Source organism: Lycorma delicatula, chromosome 7 (assembly GCF_047948215.1).
Source record: "Lycorma delicatula isolate Av1 chromosome 7, ASM4794821v1, whole genome shotgun sequence".
NCBI classification, from domain to species: Eukaryota; Metazoa; Arthropoda; class Insecta; order Hemiptera; family Fulgoridae; genus Lycorma; species Lycorma delicatula.
Genome location: NC_134461.1, coordinates 7,321,463 through 7,349,126, shown reverse-complemented (window position 1 = coordinate 7,349,126; position 27,664 = coordinate 7,321,463). Strand labels below are relative to the sequence as shown.

The 27,664-nt window shown below is 31.9% G+C and overlaps 1 protein-coding gene across 1 annotated transcript in view; it reads right to left on the bottom strand.

Moving 5' to 3' along the window:
• bdg (sodium-dependent transporter bedraggled) overlaps positions 1-27,664 on the bottom strand; it is a 219,154-nt gene that overhangs the window by 150,422 nt on the left and 41,068 nt on the right. Inside the window, exon 4 of the mRNA XM_075371551.1 lies at positions 24,168-24,574. Coding sequence (XP_075227666.1) covers positions 24,168-24,574 — 407 coding nt within the window. The remainder of the gene's footprint in view (positions 1-24,167; positions 24,575-27,664) is intronic.

Sequence of the window (27,664 nt, the reverse complement as noted above, 5' to 3'; positions counted from 1 at the left end):
CGTTATTATAACCTCATTTGCCTATTTCGAAATGCAAGCTCCGCTTCAAACGTTACCGTAGAAGAACGGCGATAATATTTTTATTCTCTAGCGTAAATTTCGGCCGAAATTCACAACCGGATGTGAAAGTAATACGTTAAAATATGTATTAAACGAGAAAATTTTTATAAACGAATCGAACAGTCACTCGTTTGTGCAAAACAAGTGTCACTGATTTTCACCGTATCGAAAGACAGATGGAAGTGTCGACTGACGTTTTGCAAAATCGTATTAATGATCTAACTCGCATGACGAATAAAATTTTGGGAAATTGCTGAAATTTATAGTATCGGTACTGCCCGATCCGTTATCCACAATTAGCTGTATTACTGCCGCTCAATTAAACGGGTTCGAGGTGTCAAAATCACACAAAAGATGGATTCACATTTGCACGAAACTTAATCAACGGTTTGTAACTGTAGATAATCCTTTTTCAGCAAAATTCGTGATGAAACTTTAAGATTCGTCGTTTTGAGCCGGAATGCAAATCTCCAAGTACGGAATGGAAACATCCTAGTTCGCCCGCTAGGAAAAAATTCAAAACCGACGCGTTAGCCGGTAGTGACGCTAATGTAGTTTTGGGGATACGAATGCCCAATTTATTTCGATTATTTAGAGGAATAACGTACAATTGTAACGAGTTAGAAAAAAAAGAATTCGCATGAAGACGAAACGTCTCGCATCATCATATTCTTTTTTTGATTCTCAAAGAGTTTTTCGTCGTATCGAGTTCGGCAACAGCGACAGATAAGACTGCGATATAAGAACGGTCGACAAGTTGAACGTTCTTTTTATTACTGGAATAAGAAATTCACAGAAAGACGAGTTAAGTGTCTGAATACCGTGATTATGAAGAAAATGGCGCTAATTTCGTCGTCAATGAATAAATAATAATTTTTTTTTTCTAGTTTTTCTCTTTAATGATCGAGCCTTCTCTCTTTTTTCCTGTTTAGTCTCCGGGAATTACCGTTCAGGTAGAAGATGTTCTTAAAAGAGATGACAGACGCTTTCGTATTCTTACTGGTAAAATCTATTTATTTATTTACAAAATATTACGAATAATATAAGTAAAGAATATTTATTTATTTCACACAATAGCAGTTTGACAAAATAAAAAGCAATTAGAAAAGAAATGAATACAACACACAATACGTGTACGAAAATAACGTAAAAACATATTCTTTTCGTCACGAAAAGCCGTCATCAACAGTTACGGCCATTAGTCGGTGTAAATTAGTAGCGTATGAAAAAATGTCATTCCTGACTGGAGATTCGAACCCGGGAACTCTACGCTACTCAGCCATGGAGGTCGGAAAATAATAATTGAATAGCCAGAGAAAAATATAATTTTTTATCGCCCGAAAACTAAAACTAGGACCGGTATTAATTTTTAATTTATTTTGTGATAAATTTGATCTTCCAAGAAAAAATAAAATTAACCGAGGCGAGTCTACATCTCTAATTAGTTGTAAATTACGGTTCTCGAATCCAAATTGAGAGCTCACTTTTTAACGTAAATTTTTTTTTTTATGTAAAGGTAAGGTTGAAAGCAAGTTAAAAAGCCGGAAAAGAATAGCGTAACTTTACCGGCTTTGTCCTTGACAAATTGTTTATTTGAAATGTACCGTAGAGTTTTTAAATATTAATGACTCAATTCTCCAGTATTTAGAATATAGTTGCGAAAAAGATTTTAAAAAAATACGATCAGTAAAAAAATTACGTTTCTCTTGACCACCTTGACGAAATTACATTCAATTGTCAAAATTATATTCTATTTAAAGTACAACTGCTAAAAAAAAAATTAGTAATTTAATTTGGGTCCCGCTTGATACCCTCGGATCAACAGTTCTCAAAATTTTAAATAATAGCCACAAATTAAAAAAAAATAAAAAAAAAAAAATTTTTTTTTATAATACTTTATATTAGAAATTACAAAACAAATTTTACATTTTTAATGTCATCTCACTTTAAAAAAAAAAAGTACTTCCATGTCATCTACATTAATATTAGATACAATTGGATCTTTCTCATCTCGAAAAAACAGTTTAAAAAAGGGATATTTAAGTACAGATCCGTCCCATTCAGCAACCTTAATTTTTGGAAATTAAAGTTTTTTTATTGTAGTAATTACTTAAATTAATTTGGCCAAATTTAGTGCAATGTATTCAATAAGGATAAGATAAAGTTTATTTATGAAATACGTACATATATATATATATATATATATATATATATATATATATATATATGGGTAACATGATGTTCCCTGGTCCGATAGGGTCGAAAATCAGGCCAAAACTGTTATATGATTGTACACCCAAATTTCGAAGGGTTTGCGAGATACGAGGCAAAAGCTGTATATACAGATCTTATTGAATATAATATAAAGCGGCAAAGGAAGAGGTGTTGCGGCAAATCGATGAAGAAAGAAGCATTTGGAAAAATATAGTTAAAGGAAGACGACAGACTTATATGCCACATATTAAGGCATGCTGAAATAGTCGTTTAAATATTGGAGGAACATGTAGAAAGAAAAAATAGTGCAGGGAGACAACGTTTAGAATATAGAAAACAAATTGTTAGGGATGTAGGATGTAGCGGGTATACCGAAATGAAACGACTAGCACTGGTTAGGGAATTTTGGAGAGTTGCATCAAACCGGTCAAATGACTGAAGACCAAAAAAAAAATGAATATTTCCCGTCCCTAAATCCGATCGACTTAAAAATTTGGATTTTAAATAACTTAATAATTATTTTGATCCTACTAAAGCTCAATTTTCTACGACCGCTATACAAAATATTTAAAGGAATAGTGATGAAAACCATCCTCCCAAGTTTTTTTATTTTTTTCCAAAATTTAATGCCATATATAGAAATATTTTACCCGTTTTTGCATAATTTTTGTCGAGCCGGTCGAGAGATATTAATTAAACTACAGGCTATTATACAATTTCCAGAAATTTCTATAACATTTTTTGTGTTTTTGGACTAACAAGGTCTTAAAACGTATCGATCCCAAAAACTCCTACATCCAAAATTTTGGCTATCGATCTCTATACTTTCACTTCGCCGCTGTATAAATAACTGAATTATAACCGGAAAATAAAAACGTTGCTTTACTAAAATTCTTGCGATACGTTATCACGGAGAAAAATTACGTATAAGTATTTTAAATAATATCAGAGTTTAAAAAATTTTAAAAAAGCCGACAACAAAGTTATAGGCGTTTCCCGTGATACGGCTAAAGCCAGGTTCCGGTAAATCCCTACAACTGCGGGTCGTTTCTGATGGCACGGCTTACACACACAATTTTAAATATTTGAATATAATATTCTTTCGTTTATTTAATTTAATGATTCTAACTAAAGCGCGCGCGCACACCGTATTTAATTAGCGCGGGCGTGGCGGTACTAGCGGCGACGGTAGGCACCAACTAAACTAATGTAATTTACAATTTACATAGAACAAATATCGCTCGTACGGTCGGCGCTTATACTTCCGAGGCTTAACGCACTACGTACCGAGTCGACCGGGCAAAACAGAGTTATTTTTTTACGCTTTAAATATCATTCTTTTATTAAATTCTACCGCTCACATGTGACTTCACAACATAGCAGACGACTACAGCAGCACGTTTTTGAGGTGGTTTTTGAGGTGTTTTTGAGGTGTGCGATATTGCAAAAAATATTATTTTTTAATCGTTAACAAATGTCCATAAGAAAAATAAGAGATCTCGAGATCTCTTATTAGGTAAAATCTGGAAATGATGACCTTGCTGTATAGCTTCACCTCCTTCATCTTTTAAGTTCAAAATTTAATGGCATCAACGCCCCACGTATTAAGTAACTGATAAAAATCGGTCCAGTAGTTATGGTGATATAAGGTGATTTAGAGGCCGATACCGAACACACACGTACGTACAAACATTAACATCCGAAAAATTTCCATCATACGGTTTTTTAGGTTTCTTAGATGTCAAAACGTCGAGATCCGGTAAAAACTGCGTATGCCCAAGTCGGACCGATTACAATACTTTCCCCTCTAGAGCTATAGCTCTCCTGTAGCGCTATCTAGACGGGAAAGTAAAACAATACATTCCAGAACACTGTATTAATTAATTTCCGCATAAATTTTAATCCGTAATGGAAAAATTACAGTTTAAAAAGTTAGATTTTTAATTAAAATAAAATGCTTAAGGAATAATGATTCTAAATAAAATCAAAATCGATATTACACATGTAACCGATTAAAAATATCATAATCGGTTTTTGTTTAAAATGATCTACGTGCACATTTACACAAAAGCCAACGAAATTTTGTCAGTATTTTAAAAATTGAGGTTTTAACTTCGTGTAACCTCTCATAACAATACCTTGCGTGAAACATTTTTTTTTGTAAATCAGAATAAGAAACGCGTGCAATTCTTTATATATTAAAATATGAAAACGAATCAAAATTTATCAGACGCAATTTAAAACGAATAAAAAAATAGAAAATAATTAATTTAGTACAAGCTACACACAAACTGGAAGACATTGAACTCTATATAATATATAAGTGGACTGTAGAGTCTAATCAGGGTTACCTTCCTTAATGAAGGAAGTAAAGCGAAGTAAGAAAGTGAAAGAGCGGTGGGGAAGGACTGCAACACTGAACGAAAGACAGTGTTGTGCGACCTGAATAAGAGAGACCTTCAATCTATTAGATAACAAACAAATGACATCACCTTCAGACTGCTTAAATTAATGGATCAGAAAATTCTTTCGCTTTACGACCAAGTTTTTTCTCAGATTTCAGCCAAAATATCAATTAAAGAAACGCATCTCTTTTCATCCGTATTTTTGATTTCATACGTACATAACTTAAACAAATTTTTACATTCTGTTATTATAGTAACACTAAGCGCCATACAACGTGGCAGACAATTTGATTGTGTTACTGTTATAAAAAAAAAAAAAACGAGGTGGACATCACATAACTTCCTTGTACTCCTATTAAATTACATAAACACATTTTTTTTAAATTAAAAGTACATAAAATTTTATTTCATTAATAACTTCTCATATTTATTCATATTTCTTTTCTGTTATTATTGAATTATTATTTATCGCAAGTTTTTTTTTTACAATCAGAGGTTAATAATTATTAATAAAACAATATATTTGAATTAAAAAAAAAACTTAAAAAAAGAAGATGAAATCTTCTTTTTTTGTCCTAGGAACCGACAGGCCTTGTTCCTGGAGATAGCGAAGCAGTCTGAGCTCGAGAGGCTGGAGTAATGACTTCTTTCCCTCGAATTTTTGAAGAACAAACGAGATTAGACTTGTAAAACTTTATAATCGTACTGTAAATTAATAAATTATACTTATTATAATAAGCTGCGTTTGACTCGTTTAATTCAGGCGCGTTAATATTCTCAATGTGAAAATATTTTATCGCTCATCATACCGATTGAATCTGAATTCATAATTCAGATGCGGAAAATTTTTTCCTACGTTAATCATATTATTTTGAATATTATTTTTACTACAGAATTACGTAAATTTTTAATCAAGTTAAATGTTTAATACTACTTTTAAAAAGCATTTAAAAAATTCAACAGTGGAATGTTATGTCGTCATTTAGGTTATTTCAAATTATTTTTTAAGCTCCCTTGCATTCGAAAAAAAATTTCTAAATAATACTCATTATTTTAATAGTCGTTTACACCGTCAATCTCTGTCACAGAGTGGTAACGGTTTGCCTTTCATCCGGATTTTCGGTGTTCGACTCCCGTTCGGGCACGGTGTTTTATTTTCACACGTATTCATTATCATTGATCGGTAAGTCTGGACGGGTGACGATGTGTTGCTGTGAATAAAATAAATAAATATTAAGTTCATTCTTCAATAAATGATTCGCTCTAAAAGAATTTTCTGTTGAGAATCTTTTTTTTTTTTGAATTAACATTTTATATCCGGCTAAGCTGTAACCGCATTAATTAAATTTTATTCTTTAAACTCAAAATTTATCATATATATTAGAAATATAATTGTTTTTCATCGGTAAAAATACAGAAATGTAGTCCAACGTGTGCACGAAAAAATTTGAAAAATTATAGAAAAATTTCACGGATGAAATGCAGCCAAAATTTTTCCTATTTGGATTTTACGCATTACATTAAGCTAAAATCTTTCTATATTATATTTCTACAAACTAAAGTCAAGCGCATGCTAATTATAATCCAAAAATAGAATAAAATATACTGTAAAAAGATATCAGTATAACGGAATTGAGTAAACGGATTCCTACGAACTAAGGAGAAAATAGTAGAAAATATAATAACGGGAGGAATCCAGAAAGGGGCTAAAAGAAACCCTTTAAGTAAAGATAACCGGTCCGTTTAACTATCGTCTTTTGTAATACTGCCCACTGACACGCCTTTCTTTTTCCTGTTTAGCCTCCGGTAACTACCGTTTAGATAATACTTCAGAGGATGAATGAGGATGATATGTACGAGTGTAAATGAAGTGTAGTCTTTGTACAGTCTCGGTTCGACCGTTCCTGAGATGCGCGGTTAATTGAAACCCGACCGCCAAAGAACACCGGTATCCACGATCTAGTATTCAAATCCGCGTAAAAATAACCGGCTTTACTACCACTGACACACCTAAACAGATGTTGCACCACGAGAAGAGTTACCGGACCAGGGTGGGAATGCATGGAAATGAAAGTGCTCGGTCGATCACTCTCACGTTTCGAGTTGGGAATATTAAAAATATTAAATTTCCGCCGTTTTGGTTACGGTAGTCGTACTCTGAAGGGTTTTACGTTAAAATCATTTTTTTTATAACGCCCTTTGAAATGATTTGTGAAAGTCTTACTTTTTACATTTAAAACTGTCGAGTTTTCCACTCCCCGTAGGAGATCGGGTTATGTAGGTTTCATATAGGAAAGCAGATAGTTTTTCAGGTAGAAACAATCGCTAAATCGTGTTGTGTTGTATTTAACTGTCAAAATGTTATTTAAGGATTTCCATACTTAAAACTTTGAATATTTTATTATTTTTTGAATAATTACGCATAAGCTTGAAGTTTGTGTGTAAATTTACGATTAAAAAAAGCGTATAACTTATGAAAAATACCAAGCATCATCGGTATTCTTATTCGGGATAAAATATCAAAACGCTATATATATAACCGCTCTGCCACGGAGGTAGACATCGCTGATATTTTTTAAACCGGTTTAAATAAAGATTAAAATCGTCTAATTTTTTATTTTAGAAGACAGGAAGGGGAGAAGAACACGTCCGATTCCGATTAGCGTAAACAAGATATTACCGCAAGTAATAAAAGGAGGTAAAGGTAATAACAGGCTTATAAACCTGTGACATCATACACGGACGACCCTCACATTTTAAGTTAAACATAACCTATATTACAATCGCGCAAAATAGATTTGTCCTTTCGAGTTCGATTTATATATGTTAAATTGTTCTCGCATAAAGCAAGAATAAACAGTTACGAAATCGAAACGGTTTTATAATTTGTTAGAGTCGTCTTTCTTATATACGAAATATCTAATAAAAAATATTATTATAATACAGCTTCCAGTAAGTTTATCTTTCTTAAGCCGGTAGTAAACCGGTTTAACTGTGGTACCGGGTCGGCTCGATCCACTGCTATACTAAATAACGGCGAACTGCATTCGTCGCCGGTGTCACCTAAAAAACAGGTGTAATTTTTAACGGTGGTCGCCGACAATCAAAACAAAGTCGAGTTAATCTAGCATGCGCGTAAAATTTTACCTTCTAAATTATTCTTAAAGTACAATAATTTTTCCGGTGCCGTCGTCACTTCCGTGACCGGGGTCAATGTCACCAAACGTTTAATAAAGGATAGAAAATTGATCACAATGAAACCCATACATCCTGTCTTTCGTTACAGATCGTATAACTTATTTATCAGGCGATAAACAAATGCGTTTAAAAAAAATAATAATTAAAAAATAGAATTCTGTAGAGACAAAAACGATCTTACTTTTAGTAACGATAAGGTTTTATATAGTTTATAATAAAATTGTGGGAAAAGTTTATTAAAAATCAAATTATAAACTATTAAAATAAAAATATAATTATTATTATTAATAATAATAATAATTAGTAATTAATTATTAAAATTATTGCGGCAAATAGATGAAGAAAGAAGCATTTGGAAAAATATAGTTAAAAGAAGAGACAGACTTATAGGCCACATACTAAGGCATCCTGGAATAGTCGCTTTAATATTGGAAGGACAGGTAGAAGGAAAAAATTGTGTAGGCAGGCCACGTTTGGAGTATGTAAAACAAATTGTTGGGGATGTAGGATGTAGAGGGTGTACTGAAATGAAACGACTAGCACTAGATAGGGAATCTTGGAGAGCTGCATCAAACCAGTCAATTGACTGAAGACAAAAAAAAAATTATTAAAAAAAAAAGTGTTCAGAAGCGGAAAGAGAAATGATCATTGGTAAAACAGACGGAGCATTCAGGAAAGTTACGGAGAATTTTGTGGTATATATATATATATATATATATATATATATATATATATATAAATCTAATAACGTGTTAAGTAGAGATGCTACATAAATTTATAATAAAAGAAAAGGTCGATAGGTTGCTGGAATATATTGAAGAGTTATACGGAGGAAATGAATTATAAACTGGTGTTATCAGTTCTACACACCGAACGGTAAGCTTTTTGAAAATCAATGAATGAAGATTAATTCATCGTCCGTGTGTTGTAATATTTTAATGTCATTTTTAGGCCGAGGATTTGGTCCGTATTAGATATATTTCTTCGCAATCCGTTCTGATATTCGCCAAGCTTTCAGTCGATCTGCGGTACAAGCCTATTAAGAAGTAGTTGAAAAATATTTTATATGCGACAGATAACAGTAATATTTCTCTATAGTAAATGACATCGGTTTTTGAGAATCTTTTACGCAACGGATGAATTAATACAAACCAATCGCTTGGAATTTATTAAAAAACACAATATAAATTTTAAATAATCAAAGATTATGTACAAAAACAAATAGATAATGCCACAAAATTTCACTTTTAAAGTGTTTATACCGTTAGCGACATTTAACAGTAAAGATAGTAGCAGTAGTAATAATAGTAACAGCAAAAAAAAAAAAAATGAATTAATTTAGTTGAAAAATTGTTCAAGGACTTGGAAAGAAATTTAAAAAAAATCCTCTCCAGAATGTTAAATATCATTTTAAATTATCTAATATTTATATTACTCATTACGCAATATGTTATGAGATTTCAGAAGTTGACTCTTGAAATCCATCCTACCTCTGAAGAAAGGTAAAAGAAAATTCCGAAAACATTTTTATATGTAATTCAATATAATATAATATTATGCATTTTTTAACACGATATAATAAAATACTTTCGATTAATTACTTATTCTTTTTATAGGTAAAATATTCCAAGTATTTGGCCGTGAAATAAAATACATTTTCTTTCAATACTTTTCTCAAGGCGACCTTTACATAATTCCTTTATTAAAAGACAAGCAATATTACCTAGTTAACTAAAAATAGATGAAATATCTTCGTACCGGCAAACAGAAATACTAGTTATAGGTTTTTTTTTGTTTTTTCTTTAGGGTCGAATCTGCAACGGATTCAAAAAAAAATCAGGGAAAATATTCTATGTTCGTGGCGTTTCTTACGTTTATTCTTAAACTTCCTTAAATGATTATTCTCGTAGAAAAAAAAAACTGGAAAGTTGTAGGAATTTCTGGTTCCGCGGCTTATACACACAACTTAATTAAAAATATTTATCGTTCTATTTAAATGTAACATCTTTTGTTTATTTAATTTACTGATTCTAACTAAAGCGCGCGCGCACACCGTATTTCCCGCGGGAGTGGTGATACTAGCGGTCTCTCTAAATACTTTTTTACAATTTAGATATTACTCATTTATTTAATTCTACCGTTCACCTGTGACGTTACAACATAACATACGACTAAAGCACTACTAATACTAGATCGTGAATACCGGTGTTCTTCGGTGGTCGGGTTTCAATTAACCGCAAATCTCAGGAACGATCGACCTGAGACTGTACAAGACTACACTTCATTTACATTCACGCATATCATCCTCATTCATATCCTGTCCAATAATACCTTACGGTGGTTCCGAGGGCTAAACAGAAAAAGAAAAGACGACTACACCGGCTGTATATCAGTGCTATATTAGAGCTTCTTGTGGTGAGAGGGGGTACTAATGACGCAGAAAACCCGCTGAGCCACTAGTTTATTTAGAAAATTTTTTGAGGTGAAGATGCGATTTTTCAAAAACATTTTTTGGAAATTTGTTTAATTACAAAATTTGCCTGTGAAAAATATACCTTAATTAGGCGAAATCTCGGATAAGAGTAACCGTGCTCTGTAGCCTCACCCCTGACCTTTTAATTTGAAAATTTAATAGCATCTATGTATAAATAATATAGCAGTAATCTGACCAAGTTTGGTCAAAACCGGTCTAGTAGTTCTGGTGATATAAGGTATGAAACACCGAACACGCCCACAAACACGTACATGCGAACATTTCATCCGGTTTTTGGGTTCCTTAGGTGTAAAAACGTAAAGATCCGGTGAAAACCGTATAAGCCCAAATCGGATCGATTACAATATTTTCCGTTCTAAATAAGGGGCATTAAATAAGCTGCCGTTAAATTTACCTACCGTTTGAATAAAATTAAAAGAAGTATTTGGAAAATTTTAATAATAATTTTTTTTCAATTTCTATTTGACGTAATGGTAGCGTCTCGGCCTTTCATCCGGAGGTCCCGGGTTCGAATCCCGGTCAGGCTCGGCATTTTCACACGCTGCAAAAATTTTCATTCATCTCATCCTCTGAAGTAAATACCTTACGGTGGTCCCGGAGGTTAAAAAAAAAATTAGCGTAATTACATTTGCGGTTGCCGTTTCGGTTTAAATAATTAAAATTTAATTTTTTTTTGATACCGTTTTGCTTGTCTCAAAAAGACCTTTAAAATAATTTATCGCATGACCATATATCCCTTTTTTTTTAATTTTTAAACCGCCCCTGTTCTTCCCTGAAGGTCGAATACTGTGAATCGGGGCTTACCGAGTTAGCCTATCTTAACGGAGAAGAATTCCAAAGAGAGAATCGCGACACTGCAAATAACAAAAAAAAATTAAAGAGGAGCATATAAACGTAGTTCTAGCTACCCGAAACAAACACGATAGTGGCCGGCATCTTGGAACGAGCGTTCGGAATTTACTTTTAATCGTATAATTTTTCTCGTCTCATCGAGCTCTTTAAAATGATATGTCAAATTACTTTCGGTCCCGTTTGAAAGTCTTGAGCTGCCTCCCGCCAAGTGATTTTGAAAATCGCTCGGTACAAGGAAGAATGCCGCAAACCGCATCCAGTTATCTCAGTTATAAAAAAGTAAGAGGGTGTGTAATTTACTTTTCAGCTGACTACATATTACATTAAAATTTTAATTATGTTAAATTAATACGTAAGATAATTTTATATATTAAAAAACAGGTTAATATATATTATCATTACAATGGTTAATTAACAGTATAGTTGTAGGTTAGATTATAAAATAATTAACGATAAGGTAATTATTAACAATTAACGTGATAAGAATAAGATAAGATAATAGTCACTATAGGTATAATGTAGAATAATTTTTTCCACTTAATTATATTTTTCATTACAAAAAATAAAACCGGCGTTGAATTGCATAACTTTCCCGGCTATGCCGGTCATATTATGCAAGTTTTGAAAACAGCCAGAAAGTTATTGTTACGGCCTTTGTGACGTTAACATTTTTTTGTAAAAACTAGAAGAGAAAAGTTACGATGAATAAAAATGCAATATTCATGCGCATGTGCAAAAAATGTTAATTTTTTGCGTATTTAACACGCAAAAAATTCTTAAAGAATATTTAAAAAGCTCAACGAAAAAAAATTCAATAGGCAGGAGAAAGAAAAAATCCACCCCAAGAATGTGTAACAAAACAACAGTGAAAAATGTTCAGTTAACTAACTTCAATTATTTCTTCATCGGCATATTAAAAAAAAGTATCTTAATAAAATTAAGGTTTTTGATTTTTTTTTAAATTTGATGTGGACATCACATGACTTCCTTCCTTTTACGCCTATTAAATTACATAAACATTTTTTTTTTTTTTTTAATTTCATTTGATTAATAACTTCTGATATTTTTTTGTTTTTTGTTACTGAATTACAAGAATAACCGATGTGAAGATATTAATAATTGTTTTATTCTGTTGAGCTTCTTGGCTTCAAAAATCAAAATTAAAAGATCTAAATATAACAAGTAATTTTATATTTAATATTTTTTTTTACTACCTTTTAGGAAGTAAAGGAAATACTGTGATCGCGAAAAATTTCGGTTTTCGTATTTCAACAGAAATATCTATTTTGACTAGTTTTGGCGTGACATCTGTACGTACGTATATATCTCGCATAACTCTAAAACGATTAGCCATAGGATGTTGAAATTTTGGAATTAGAACTGTTGTAACATCTAGATGTGCACCTTCCTTTTTCACTGCAATCGACTGAACCAAAAGTGTCTAAAAAAGCCAAAAACCGAAAACAAAATTTGTACTTTGGACTTTTTCTTAACTGCAATAATAAGTCCTCATCGAGAGGTTTTCAACGACGGTACTTATTTTCATCGGTTCCAGAGTTATAGCCAAATTAAATTTTAATTAATGAAACATTTACATCTTAGAAGGGAAGGGCACATCGGTTCGAATCAGACTTCATCTCCTTTTTTTAACTATTTTTTTATTATTTTAAATATATTGATTTATTAATAATTATTAAGCTCTGTAAAAAACGTTTTACTATAAATAATAATTCAATCATTAATTTTGAATTCAATAATTCAAATAAATTACTATTAAATCCAAAATTCAAAATTAATAATAATAAAAAATAAAAAAAAAAACAAAAATTAACGTACAACATTAAACAAAATATGAATAAATACCAGAACTTATTAATGGAATAAAATTTTATGTACTTTATATTTTTTTTAAATGTGTACACGTAATTTAATAGGCGTACAAGGAAGTCATGTGGTGTCCACGTCATATTTTAATGTTTAAATTTTCATTAAAATTGATTTTAAAGAATTAATAATTCCAATTTTTTTCCAATTTTTAAAAAATTGGAAATTCCTATCACGAGAGGAGTATTACGTTATTCTAGTGACTTTATTGTTTAACAAAATGCGAGATTTTTTTCTTTTTGATGGGGTAAAAGACGGAACTTTTCGTTAGGGTAAAAGTTAATTTAAAAAAAAAAAATATTTCCTAAGTGGTTATAATAAATGCAAAAAACCAACTTTCTAATATAATTTGAAATATACAAAGATACAGTCATAATTCAAAATAAACAAAGTGCAGTTTCCTGGGAACGGGGTGAAACTTAGTGGCTATTTCTTTTTTCAAGAAATACCGAACAGTAAGGGCTAACAAAAAATTAAGAATTTTTAATTTTAAATGCAAATTGTAACATGCGAGATCGATTTAAAATTAAAATAAATTTGTAAAAAGCGTTTGAAACCATAAAGCGATTTGAAGTGCTATCGAGATAGAAAATATAGCTAGAAAATATGCAAACACCACCTCCTTGTTTTCTAATTTTTTGCAAAAATTTAACGCATTCTTTCCTCTCGAAGGTAGTATCTGCCTAACAAGTTTGAAAAAATCATTCAACGGGGTTCACAGGTATAAGACCAAATACAGGTCGACATAAAATATTAATTTTACCCTAAATTATACAATTTTCTTTCATTACGCAAATATTTTTTCTTTCAAATTATTGAATGTAAACAAAAAAAAAATACTTTTTTGAGTACTTTTTAACAAATTTCCTTGTCCGAATATTACCCCGAAGAAAATTCAATAAATATACGAATTTCTTAGTTTTCTCAATGTTATCAAATATGTATGTACGGGTATACAAACGTCTGTCTGCGAAAATACATTTTTTCGACTTGGGAGGATTGGAATAAATTTTTTTCCGCAAAATTTTTAAAATTTATGTTTTTTTTTGTTTTTTTTTTAAAGATTTTTAATGTCACCTTAAGGCAAAAATTTAAAAAAGACTTTTGTCTTAATTTTTTGTTTGATCAATCAAACTTTCCAGTTATAGATACAGCTATTATATCAGCATATATTGCGCTATAGCCGAGAAAGTAAAAATTAAAAATCGATTGAAATATATAAATTTTAATTTTTTAACTGTAAAAATATTTCACGTTTAATAAGTAAAATAAGATACTTCGTCGTCAGAATAAACACACCAGTTTTTTTTTTAAACACAAATTTTTTTCTGAAATACATATACTTGAAAAACGGCCGACAAGTGAAAAACCCGTTAATAAAAAAACTATTTGATGTAGACACTGACAAAATGAAGAAATTATTAGGCGCTTAAAAAAGCATATTTAAAGATTTTTTTTAGGGTTTCACTCGGACATAAAATCATGTTAAAAAGTACTCAAAAAAGAAGGATATTTTTGCGGTGTTCATTGAATAATTTAAAATTAAAAAATTGCTTAATGCGACTGTAGTAAACATAAAACCGATTCGTAATAGAATTCTACGATCTGTATCAAGCGACCAACACGATTTGTTAAACGAGGGAGTTCGGCGTAGTAATAAATTGAAGGAGCAGAAAGTTACACACAGTATAACAGCACAGCAACCGTAATTTCGCTTTGAAAAGGATTTAATCTTTAAAATCCTGATAATAAATAAACTTCTCCATTTAAATCTTCGACTTTAAATTACGCTTAATTTCGAATTCCGCTGTATCATTTTCATTAAAAAATCGATCAAATAAATCCTGTTACACGGTTATAAACCTTTGTACAAATCAGTTTACCGGTATAAAATTATTCCCTTCTTTATGTTATTGGATTTAAATTTATTTTTTTTTCTGAGATTAATTCATTCGTACTTTGATATCATTTCGCCGACTTCAGTAGCGAAATTACAGCCTCTCAACCGTTTATTTCTTTTCCGATTCAAACTAACACTAATAGAAATTTCCATAACTACAAGACTTTTACAAATATTTCATTTTTTCTTTGGTGAACTGGGCGTCGTTAATTCAATTTAATAATTTCGTTTAAGGATTTTTAACATTTCCAAAAAAGCTCTCTCAGGGCATACCTTTGACAACTTATAATTTAATTCTTTCAAAACCGATCTTCTAGCTGCTTCACAAAATGGAATAAAAAAAAGTCTGAAAAATCTCAAAAATATAAAATACAAGTTAGGTATTAATCTATATAAAAAAAATAATAATCGGTCTTAAAAAAGCAAACGGTAGTAAGACAACTCGTAAATAATGGACGATTAAAAAAATAAAACAAAAATTAAAAATTGCGCATTTCGATTATTTAAAAATCATTATTAGTGCATGCAGGAAAATTAGCGAATATAAAATAAAATGTGAATATACGAAATTAAAAAAAAATCCCATTCGGCACGCCGGAAGGCGGAGATTTCACCGGTGCCAAGTAGGGGATAAAAACATTGTCTTAAAGTTAAGAAAAACTACAAATTTACTCAATACGACAACGGTTACATGTGAAAAGAGTTTCACATGTTTAGCATACGACAAGCCCCGTCTTACAATTCCAGCTACATATTGGTCATCCCTTGCCGTAAGGGTTGGTCATATCAAAAATTGTTTCACTCAAAGGTTTTAGATGATATTTAGAGGACTAACGACCACTTTAAAACGATTCGATTCGGTGACTATTAAGATACGAATGTTTTTTTTTGTCTTCGAAACCCCATTTCCACCCCCTGGGACAATGGTTGGTGATATCAAAAAACTTTACTCTGATAAGTTCAAAGTCTTTATCCAAAGAATAGTAGGAATTTTAAACGAATTCGATATATTACTTAATAAGAAAGTTAGAGCGATATTTTGTTTTTTTTTCGAAAAAGCCACCCCATTTCCATCCCCGTGGTTCTATTTTGGCCGTTAACAAAGTCAACCGAAATTTTGGGACGAGTTATTCTTAGGAAACAATTTGAAAGTTATTGACGCAAAATTACTGCAGTTATCGTGTCCACAAGAAACAGAAATATATATGTGTATATATAAAACATAAACTTTTGAGCTGACGGTGGTTTTGGAGTCTAAAGGATGTGAAACGCGAAGATATGACTAAATTTTCCTGAAGTCGAATCGTGCTACCCATTACAATATATAGCTTTCTAATGAAATCTACCTAATTAATAAACAATGCTATTACCACGCTAAGCGCCATATAACTTGGCGGATGACTGCAGTGTTCTTACGGTGTCGTCAAAAAAAGCAGTAAACAAAATGTTATTACAACGTTAGAAGAATTATTAAAATTTTCATAGAAAAAAATCTGATGTGGACACCACATGACTCCCTTGTACGCCTATTAAATTACATATATTTTTTATTACATTTTTTTCATATAATTTTTTTTGTTATTATTGAATTATTATTTGCTGTAATTTTTTTTTAGATTCACAGGTTTAATAATTATTAATAAATCAATATATTTAAATTTAAAAAAAAAAGTTAAAAAAAGGATATGATGTTGGATTAGAGCCGATATGTCTTCCCCTTGTAAGATCCAAATATTTCATTAATGTAACTTTTATTCGGCTATAAGTCTAGAATCAATGAAAATAAATACTACTTATGATATATCGTTGAAAAGCTGTAAATGAAAGCTTATTCCTGTAGTTAAGAAAAGGTCCAAAATTCGAATTGTTTGGATTCTGGGCTTTTTTGGACCCTTTCGGTGCAATCGATCGCAATCAAAAGAGGAGATGCACAACTAGATGTTACAACAGTCCTAAATAAAAAATTTCAACATTCTACGGCTAATCGTTTTTGTTACGCTATATATATACGTACTTACGTACAGACGTCTCACCGAAACTAATCAAAATGGATATATTTCCATTGAAATGTGAAAACCGAAATTTTTCGCGATTACAATACTTCCTTGTACTAAAAATGACGATTTTTCAAAGATTTTCGTAAAATTAGACGACTATAAAAATATAATCGATTGCGGTATTCAAACATATTGTTCATCTAACTCTCATTTATTATTTGCAGAGTGCAAGTTTAACTAAACGATTTTTAAAAGGTCCTGATGATTTTTACTTCCTTATACGAAGAAACGAAAGTATTGCGATGGTGAAAAATTTCGGTTTTCACATTTTAACGGAAATATCCATTTTGACTAGTTTCGGCGTGACGTCTGTACCTCGCGTAACTCAAAAACTATTAGCCGTTGGATGATGAAATTTTGAATTTAGGACTGTTGTAATATCTAGTTGTGCACCTCCCCTTTTGATTGCAATAGACTGAATCAAAAGTATCCAAAAATGCCCAAAATCCCAAAAAAAATTTGGATTTTGGATTTTTTCTTAACTGAAGTAATAAGTCCTCAATGAAACCCTTTCAACGATATACCGTTGTACTTTAAGTACTGTTTATTTAATATTATTTTTTTTATTTTCACCTTCCAGTTATATTTATTTTAGGTTTAATCGCTTGATTAATTAATTTTTATTTTTTAAATATATTTAATTGACTTTTGATTTCTTTAAACTGACGATGATTAACAATCGAAACGTCCATCCGGTTCTACGTTACTTCTTTATGAAAAACAATTTTGAATGGTTTTGATTTTAAGAATTTAATGATTATTTTTATTTTTTTATTTCAAAAGAAAGGGAGTAATTGTTAGAGACCATACAAGGAAAACAAAATAATCTTTAGGAATTATTGCGGCGCGTACAAACGCTATAGTGACCGTCACGACGTAAAAGGTCCCGTTGTAAATTTTTCTACGCTAAAATAAGAGGAAGGGCTCCCGGAATTAATCTGGGTGGTGCTTTTCTTTTGGTGAAAGGCACCGGCGGGGAAGGAGATAAGGGGGTAACCGACGTCGGATAGATTCCACCGATGAATGCCGATTGATGCCTACGGTTCTGTAGAAAGGGACAGAGCTTTTATCTGTTGGACATTTGATAAGCTCTACCGGCAAATCCAATCCTACTCCCACGGATGCTCGACTAACTAGCAGTTGAGCAATGCATGACGGCACGCTAGCCGCAGTTATACGGCAAGATGAAATAGGAATGAAAAGGGAAATCTGCTAACAGCATTATTTTAAATAGGTGCTGCCATCTATTGACACTTTAAGAACTAGTTACGCGGTTAATGGAGTTGTACATCACGCATTTTAACATGATTTTATTAAGCGAAGCGGTGAACGCTACCGATCGCAACGTATATTTGATAATTTATAGGTGGTTAGCTGCATCGGCTTCCATGTCCCAAAGAGTTAAACTAATTGCAAATAATCTGTAAAAAAAATACTTTATTTCAATGCTCCCAAAACGAGAAAATCTATTTTTTTCTGACGGATGTTTGCGCTTATGTATGTTGACCTGAATTTAGTTTTACGACTCTGGCCTTCGTTGACCGATTTTCTTCAAACTTGGTAGACAGGTGGTACTACGTTCGGCGGGAAAGGTTTTTAATTTTTTTTGAAAAATTATAAAAAAATGATGGAGGTGTTTTGGCCGAAATAAAATTACAAATCTTTACTCTGGGACTGTAGCAAAGAATTTCTCTTACAAAAGTTGAAACATTTTTATCGAAATCACAAATTAAGAAAAACTTTTATATAATATTCATTCCCCTTCCCAAAAACTTGTTTTATATTTGTATTTTTTTTTTTCTTAGCTTATCTTGCTTCAGAAAATGCATCAATGGGAGTTTTTTTGCATCTACATTATCTACGTCAATAGGGCTTAAAACCACTATAAAAAAAATTTGCCCGTTCCACTCTACTGGTCGGTCTGTGGTAACAAAAAATATTTTAAATTTAAATCCACGTTACGCATTGCATATAATTAGTCTTACTCTTTAATTATTCATTATTTATTTCATTTAATTATTCTTATTCTTTTGATAGCCCTTACGCTTAAATATTTATTGAAAAAGAAATACCCAAAACATTTCTTCTCTTCCTAGAAAAGTTCAACTTTGTTTATTTACAACTGCGACTGTATCTTTTTATTTTTTAAACGATTTTAAAATTTATTTTTTAAAGTCTATTATCGCCGATTAGTGATTATTTTCTTAAAAATAAATTTTTCCCGAACGCTTCTCCTTGAGTTTGAGACGCTCCAAAATGAAAATAAATTGGTATTTTTAAATTTTCAACGCTCAAAATGTAATTTTTTAAGCAATAAAGACACTAAAATAACTTATATTTCTTCCCTGACGGTGGAGCTACCAAATTTGAAAAAAAAAATCGAACAAACTGTTTTTGGATTTCCATTTTAATCCATTTATATAAATTAATTTTAGTGAATATTTTAATCGTTAAATAAAAACCCGCCGATATATGAGCCCCAAATACCGTAAAATTATTAAAGCAAAAATACTTTATGATGTACCCAGAAAGATTTAAAAAAATGAATCGATAAGTTTTTCTTCTTTGAAAAGATGAATCGATCGGCGTAACGGTCAAGTTATACATTCCCGGCCTTTTTTATCGTCATCGTTGATTATCGTATAAATATAGCTTAATTTCATTCTGATATTTATAACAATATCAAACGGAAGTTAAGTAAATTAACTGGAAAAATTAGTATAAGAAATATTTATATTTTTGCATCGCACAAACTTTAGCTAACCCTCGGGAGGTTACATTAAGTTATTTCTCTGCATCTTTTTTCTATCTAGATGGATATTTTTTTATAAAATAAAATAATAATTATAAATTATTTAAATTTTGATTTTACAAAGTCGGCGTCAAGTTGGAAGCCGGTTAAGCCGTTTGTTATTTCTTGTCAATAAAGCATCAAACGTATTTCTGCAGTTTGTTTTTTCAAACGTTCAATCCAAATAAGACAAAAAGAAATATACGCCGGCAAAACTATAATTATTTATCGATTACCGCATACCGTTGTAATTGCCGGGAAAAAAACGATACCGTCGTTATTGTCTTCTAACAATAATAATAATACCGTATAAACGGCCTCTACAAAACCGTAACCTGTTGCTTCCTACGTTACGATAAAACTTTGTAACCCTTCATCGTAGGTAAATTATAACCCGATTAACTTTTTATGCGCCTTAATTATTTTAAAAGTAAACGTAATAATTGCTTCTCGCTCTTACTACATACCGTTCATATAAGTCATCGCATAAAATCACAATACAATAAACAACGTCAGGTGGAAACCGACAGCGGAAGTATATTTTTTATCTGCTAGAAAGATCGTAGACATTTAATAACATCATACGTCTTCTCGTCTCTAAGGCCACGAACCGACTATTAGTCGGCGCATGAGAGTATAGATATTAATTAGATGTAGTACGCGTCACGAAAGAATTACGCTTCTCTTTTAAAACTCGTATCTTACGTTCACGAAGAAAAGAATATTCGGTTTTATAACTAAACAATATATTTAAAAAATTAACACCGGTGTTTACGAGGCGGAAACGGGGGAACTAATTTTTAATCTCATCGTCTTCTAATTTAAAGTTAAAAGAAAAACGTTTGGGACGATACAAAAATATTCATATCGTAAAACGAGGAAATTCACGAACTTTTTCGAAAAAAGGAATACGATAAAAAATCGATACACCGGTTTGAACATATTTACGAAAAAAGAAAAACTAAAAACGTTTACGAAGGAAAACCAAAAGGAAAACGACCATTAGAAACGGCTCAAACCGAGGTACAGATAGCGAGTCACGAAATCTCCGAACAGACAGTAAAGTGGCAGCCAAGCGCCGGCAAAATGCGTACACTACTACATTGATTCCAAGGATATACCTGAATCCAGTGGATAAAACCCGTCGATGAACGTTTCATGTCCGTTATAATAGAAGTTTAAACGTAATTATTACTATCATTTTCACGATTATCCTCGGAGCCTATGGAAAATCTTAAAGATAATTTCGATTCCGTTGTATCGTTTTACGTTTATTATCCGTAACTAAGGAAGTTTTTTTCCTGTGGTAGGCGTAGGGAGAAAACTTCAAACGAAACGGTTTTCAATATTCTTAATAGTGTTTTAAACGATATTAAGTAACGTTGCAATCGTTCAACCGCCACAAAAAGATGAAAACTTGATATTTTATAAATAACTTGCCGTAATTCAAGCAGGTTTTCCCAAAAATAAATGTAAACTTTCAAAAAACTTGTAAAAAATAACTTTTGTTTGTTATAAAAATCAATTTTTTCCATCGAATGCGAACGGTTCTTAAAGATATACTTTACTCTTTAAAAGACCCGAAATGTTTTATTCAGAACTCTTTCTTCTCGTTTGTACTTTTATTATCAAATATTTTTTCAGGAAAACTCATTTGATCAAGAAGATTAATTCGGGTCGAACATTTTTTACGGAATTTTTTTTCCTCGTTATCCCATACTAGACGCAGGATAAGCTGGCTCGAGTGAGGTGGGGTTACATTTAAATCTTCGTGCCGCTATTATCGGTAAAAAAATATTCTTTAATGTTTTTGCGCCCGCTTATTCTTTATAATACAGTGAAAATAATAAATTAAAAGTGCAGAAGTATCAAAAAATATTATAAAAAAAAATTAAATTAAATTAAAAAAAACTAGTTTAACTTTCTTTCTAATCTCTTGCATGTGCTTATACGAAAAATATCAGTGCTCCTTTAAAAATGACGATTTAAATTTTTAAATAATACTATAAAAAATCGGCGACGACGTGGTAGATTAAAACACTATGAAATCGGTAAACAGCTTAAAATCTGCGTATTACATCGAGGAAATACAGCGTTTCGTTGATATAATAAATTATTTACGTATGCGTCACCCGTTCTATCGAAAAGAAGCTTCTTTTATTGCGCAGTTCGATTTTATATCTTTTTAATATTTAATGCGCTTACCGTAATATCGCACGGCAATCTGCTATCGTACTGTTGTTATACATCAGTCAGTATAATATGTTAATTCGCGATCGACTGTTCGCGGGTTCATTGTAACTTTATAGAAATTTTATAACGTTTCGCCCTAAAAAGAAATAATAAAACAGAGTAAACTAATTTTCGATAATAAAATTATCTTATAACCGACCGTTACAATGTACGATTACGTCGACCAAATTAACGAAGGTTACGTGTTATTATCGCCAAACACTTATCGCCGTAGAGTTAAGAACTGTACTCGTTTCAAAAATATCGAGGAAAATAACAGATTATAAAAAATTTACGAAATATTTTATCTATAGAAGGGAGACGACTCGAGAAATCTAAATTTATCATTTTAAAGAATACTGAAAAACTAATATTTTGATTTAAAGACCTTTCGGCTAAAATTACAATCGTGACTAAAACGGCGGGAATTTAATGTTTTAACAGCTATTTTTAAAATCGATCTACATTTCCTTTTAAATAACCGTTAAATAGTAAAACACTAAAAAATGTTAATCTAGCAACCGTTCCTACCTCGAAACGATCTATTTTTTCGGTACGTACTTTTCACCGCTTCAGATTTACTTTTAGTGTAGGCTACGTGTGAATCTAACTCTAAAAAGATATTAAATTGACGGCGATTTTCATTAGGGTTCTTAAAGACTGAGATTTTACATCAAAAGTTTTGTTTTTCAACGCTTATTTAAATAATAAGTCTTTTCCATCTAAAATATTTGAGTTGCCAACCACGATGGTTTGGAGGTGTGATGGTTTCGTAAAAAAAAATAGATCGTTTGGAGGTAGAAGTAGAAAGCGTTTGCTAAATTTAACTTTCCCAAGTACGTATTTTTTGATAGATGACTACCGAGAAAGTTTTTGTTTTTATCGTTATAAATTTGTAAAAATATAATATATACTATTATCAATAACCGGTTATTTTATTCGATAATTATCTACTTGAGATACTTGATTGTTTACTGCCTCCATATAATCGGTTATAATCAGCATTATCAACAAATACAATTTTATACAAAATTTAAAAACTATAAATCAAAATTTATTATAAATTTATATACACAGTATTATATTATTTTAAATTTATATACAAAACTTATAAATTTAACAACACTACAATAAGCTGTCAGTAAATGTATAAAAGTAAAATACAAATTACAAATAAAAATGAAATAAGTGCAATACAAAAATAAAATTGTGGCAAGCAAAAATTGTATCGTATGCTGTTCCTATTAAATCGGATGACCTGCGTAATTCCGTACACCGTTCGATTAACCGATACTTGAGGGGAAAAACACCGTAAAACCATATTATTCGGTAGTTACTTAGAATTTCCATGTGATGATAGCGATTAGTCCTAGTATAGTCAGTAGGATTTTTAACGTACAGTAGATTTATCTTACCGGTCTGCACCGTATTGTTAGCCTTGATCGTTTTAATGCCGATGGAATTAACACCAAATTTCACTAAAATTTTGCGTAATGAAATTTTAAGTTTATAATGTGCGTTTTTCTTCTGTTTCGATCCGTTTCGTGGGGTCCACGAACTGGTGGGGGGGGGGGAACGAAACGTCGCTGTACGATAGGGTTTAGATTTTAACCCGCAGGGTCGGTCTAGTGGTGAACTCGACTTCCTAAATCACGTGATTTGGAAGTCGATAGTTCCAGCGTTCAAGTCCTAGTAAAGGCAATTATTTTTATACGGATTTGAATACTAGATCGTAGATATCGGTGTTCTTTGGCGGTCGGGTTTCAATTAAGCACACATCTCAGAAACGGTCGAACGAAGACTGTACAAGATTATACTTCATTTACATTCGTACATATCATCCTCTGAAGTAATACCCGATCGGTAATTCCCGGAGGCTAAACAGGAAAAAGAAATAAAAGGGTTCAAATTTCGTTGCGCGATAGCATCCGATATATTTCAAGAGAAAAATTTTAATTACCGACCGTTAAGCGCTTCTGATCGTCGAAACCGGAAACCGATTTATACTTCAAAACAAGGGAAGAGTGAAGTCCAACCGTATTTAGAAACTAGTAATTACTTTACGTCGACGTCGACCTACCTGATCGTATTGATGCGTCGGTGTCGAGATGAATTCTCCGACGGCGAGGCGACAGAATCGCGATGCTCCGATATACGGTCGCCATCGCTATCTACAACGTCGCTGTCGGAGCTTTCACCGCTGTCCGAACTCAACCGATGCCTTCTCCACTGTTGTTCGTGGTCGACCGTAACGACCGTTTCGGGAACCGCCGCCGGACGACGGTGTCTCTGCTGCTGTAATCGGCGATGTACGGGAGTGTTATCGGCGCTTAAAACACCGTTCGACTGCCGTTGTCTTCTTCTGCCGGACTGTCTCCTTCTCCTTCGGCCGCCGTTCGGAGCAGAATTCGCACTTCTTTCGTCGAGTCCGATTATAACCGGCGCTGATGACGGTCTCATAACTTCTGTTATTATGTCGTCCAATTCCTTCATTAAAAAAAAAAAAATTATTATAAAATTATTTCCGTTATTTTATCTTGTACAAAGAAAAACAGACTACTACTATGAAAATTTTCTTGTGCAATACGATCCAAATAATTAAATGACGACACCCTCTACATATTTTATACATTACACCGACTGTTGTACGGATATAGAATTACAAGCTAAATTTTATTAACAAGAATATAGAAAAATATATCGGAAGCACCAATTTAACGTTCTCACTCTTCGACAAGACGCCAGATTATCGAGAACGCCTGTAATATTCTCACCGAAGGTGAAAACATTTTTGCGTTCGTGCGATGGTGTCGTCATACTATTCGGTGTTTAACCTAATTATCAATTCGACAATTCACGCGGTAAATCTTACAATCTCACCGTTGTCGTCCTGTTACGATTCTTAAAGCGGAGTAGGTCGCGAGTCTTACGTAATTAATTTTTTATGCTGTTATTTTTTAATATCGTAACTTTTTATTTATTTACAATTTTTTATCGGGTGTTCCTGAAATTAAATTTTGATTTCTTTTAAATTTGTTTACCGTACATAACTAAAAAGGATTTACAAAAATTTTATCGCTTTTATTAAAAAACATGCGACTCGTATCCGCGTATAGGTTCGTACTACGGAGTGTGCATTTTTGTATAGAAGGGATAAAAATAAATTTCCCTTTTTGTATAGCAAACAGTTGCAGAGTCTACAAGGTTTACTCCAGAAAGATCGGACAGTTTGATCTTCTATTTTTAAAAAAATAGAGGAGAAACAGAGGGAAAAATAGTTAAATATATTCCTTCCGATAATTTGTAAAATATGTTATATGCGTAAAAAGAAGGACAGGGGGAATGATTAAAACGTTTTACAAATTACTGGATATTCCATATAAATTTCTTTATTTCCATATAAATTCGATTGAGAGAGTATTTACTTGTTGTACTTCAAAATTCAGCTCCTAAATTTGTTGAGTGAAGATTTAAAACATGAATGTACGGTCAAAATTTTCCTGTCGACCAGACCAAGTAGAAAAGGTCTTTAATCGTACCTCAATTATAATACTTTTTTCTGTTTAGCCTCCGAGCATTACCGTTCAGGTATTACTTGGAAGATAAATGAGGATCATATGTATGAGTGAGTGTAAATGTAATGTAGTCTTGTACAGTCTCAGTTCGACCGTTCCTGAGATGTATGGTGAATTGAAACCCAGCCTAAAATTTTAGTAAGTTATGATCATTTTTTACACTTTGCGAAAGTCTCAAAATACGTTTTTTTTTTAAATATGATGATTTTAAAATTATTAATATCTAAAAATCGACGATATATTTTGCTACGAAACTTTTTTTTTGTCTGCAGTCGTTTGACCGGTTTGATGCAGCTCTCCAAGATTCCCTATCTAGTGCTAGTCGTTTCATTTCGGTATACCCCCTACATCATACATCCTAACAGTTTGTTTTATATATTCCAAACGTTGCCTGCCTACACAATTTTTTCCTTCTACCTGTCCTTTCAATATTAAAGCGACTATTCCAGGATGCCTTAATATGTGGCCAATAATTCTGTCTCTTTTAGCTATATTTTTCCAAATGTTTCTTTATTCATCTGTTTGCAGCAACACCTCTTCATTTGTCACTTTATCCACCCGTTTGATTTTTAACATTCTCCTGTAGCACCGCATTTCAAAAGCTTCTAATCTTTTCTTCTCAGGTACTCCGATCGTCCAAGTTTCACTTCCATATAAAGCGACACTCCAGACCTACACTTTCAAAAATCTTTTCCTGACATTTAAATTAATTTTTGATGTAAACAAATTATATTTCTTACTGACGGCTCGTTTAGCTTGTGCTATTCGGCATTTTATAACACTCCTGCTTTTTCCATCTTTAGTAATTCTACTTCCCAAATAATAGAATTCATCTACCTCCATAATCTTTTCTCTTCCTATTTTCACATTCAGTAGTCCATCTTCATTATTTTTACTTCATTTCATAACTTTCGTTTGTTCTTGTTTATTTTCATGCGGTAGTTCTTGCGTAGGACTTCATCCGTGCCGTTCATTGTTTCTTCTAAATCCTTTTTACTCTCGGCCACAATTACTATATTATCGGCAAATCGTAGCATCTTTATTTTTTTACCTTGTACTGTTACTCCGAATCTAAATTGTTCTTTAAAATCATTAACTGCTAGTTCTATGTAAAGATTAAAAAGTAACGGGGATAGGGAACATCCTTGTCGGACTCCCTTTGTTATTACGGCTTCTTTCTTATGTTCTTCGATTATTACAGTTGCTGTTTGGTTCCTGTAAATGTTAGCAATTGTTCTTGTATCTCTGTATTTGAACCCTACGTTTTTTTAAATGCTGAACATTTTATTCCAGTCTACGTTATCGAATGCCTTTTCTAGTTCTATAAACGCCAAGTATATCGGTTTGTTTTTCTTTAATCTTCCTTCTACTATTAATCTGAGGCCTAAAATTGCTTCCCTTGTCCCTATACATTTCCTGAAATCAAATCGGTATTCTCCTAACACTTCTTCTACTCTCCTCTCGATTCTTCTGTACAGAATTCTAGTTAAGATTTTTGATGCGCGACTAGTTAAGCTAACCGTTCTGTATTCTTCACGTTTATCTGCTCCTGCTTTCTTTGGTATCATGACTATAACACATGTTTTGAAGTCTGACGGAACTTCCCCTTTTCCATAAATATTACACACCAGTCTGTATAATCTATCATTCGGTTCCTCACCTGCACTGCGCAGTAATTCTACAGGTATTCCAGGAGCCTTTCTGCCATTTAAATCTTTAATGCTCTTTTAAATTCAGATCTCAGTATTGTTTCTCCCATTTCATCCTCTTCTTCCTCTATGACACCGTTTTCTAATTCATTTCCTCCGTAAAACTCTTCAATATATTCCACCCGCCTATCGATTTTACCTTTCGTATTATAAATCGGTGTACCATATTTGTTTAATACATTTATTATTCGTTATTAGTTATTTAGAAAGTTATTACTTTATTTAGAAATATTAGTTATTATTCGAAACTTATTATTCGTGAATAATCATTTCAATAATATATTCGCACAGTT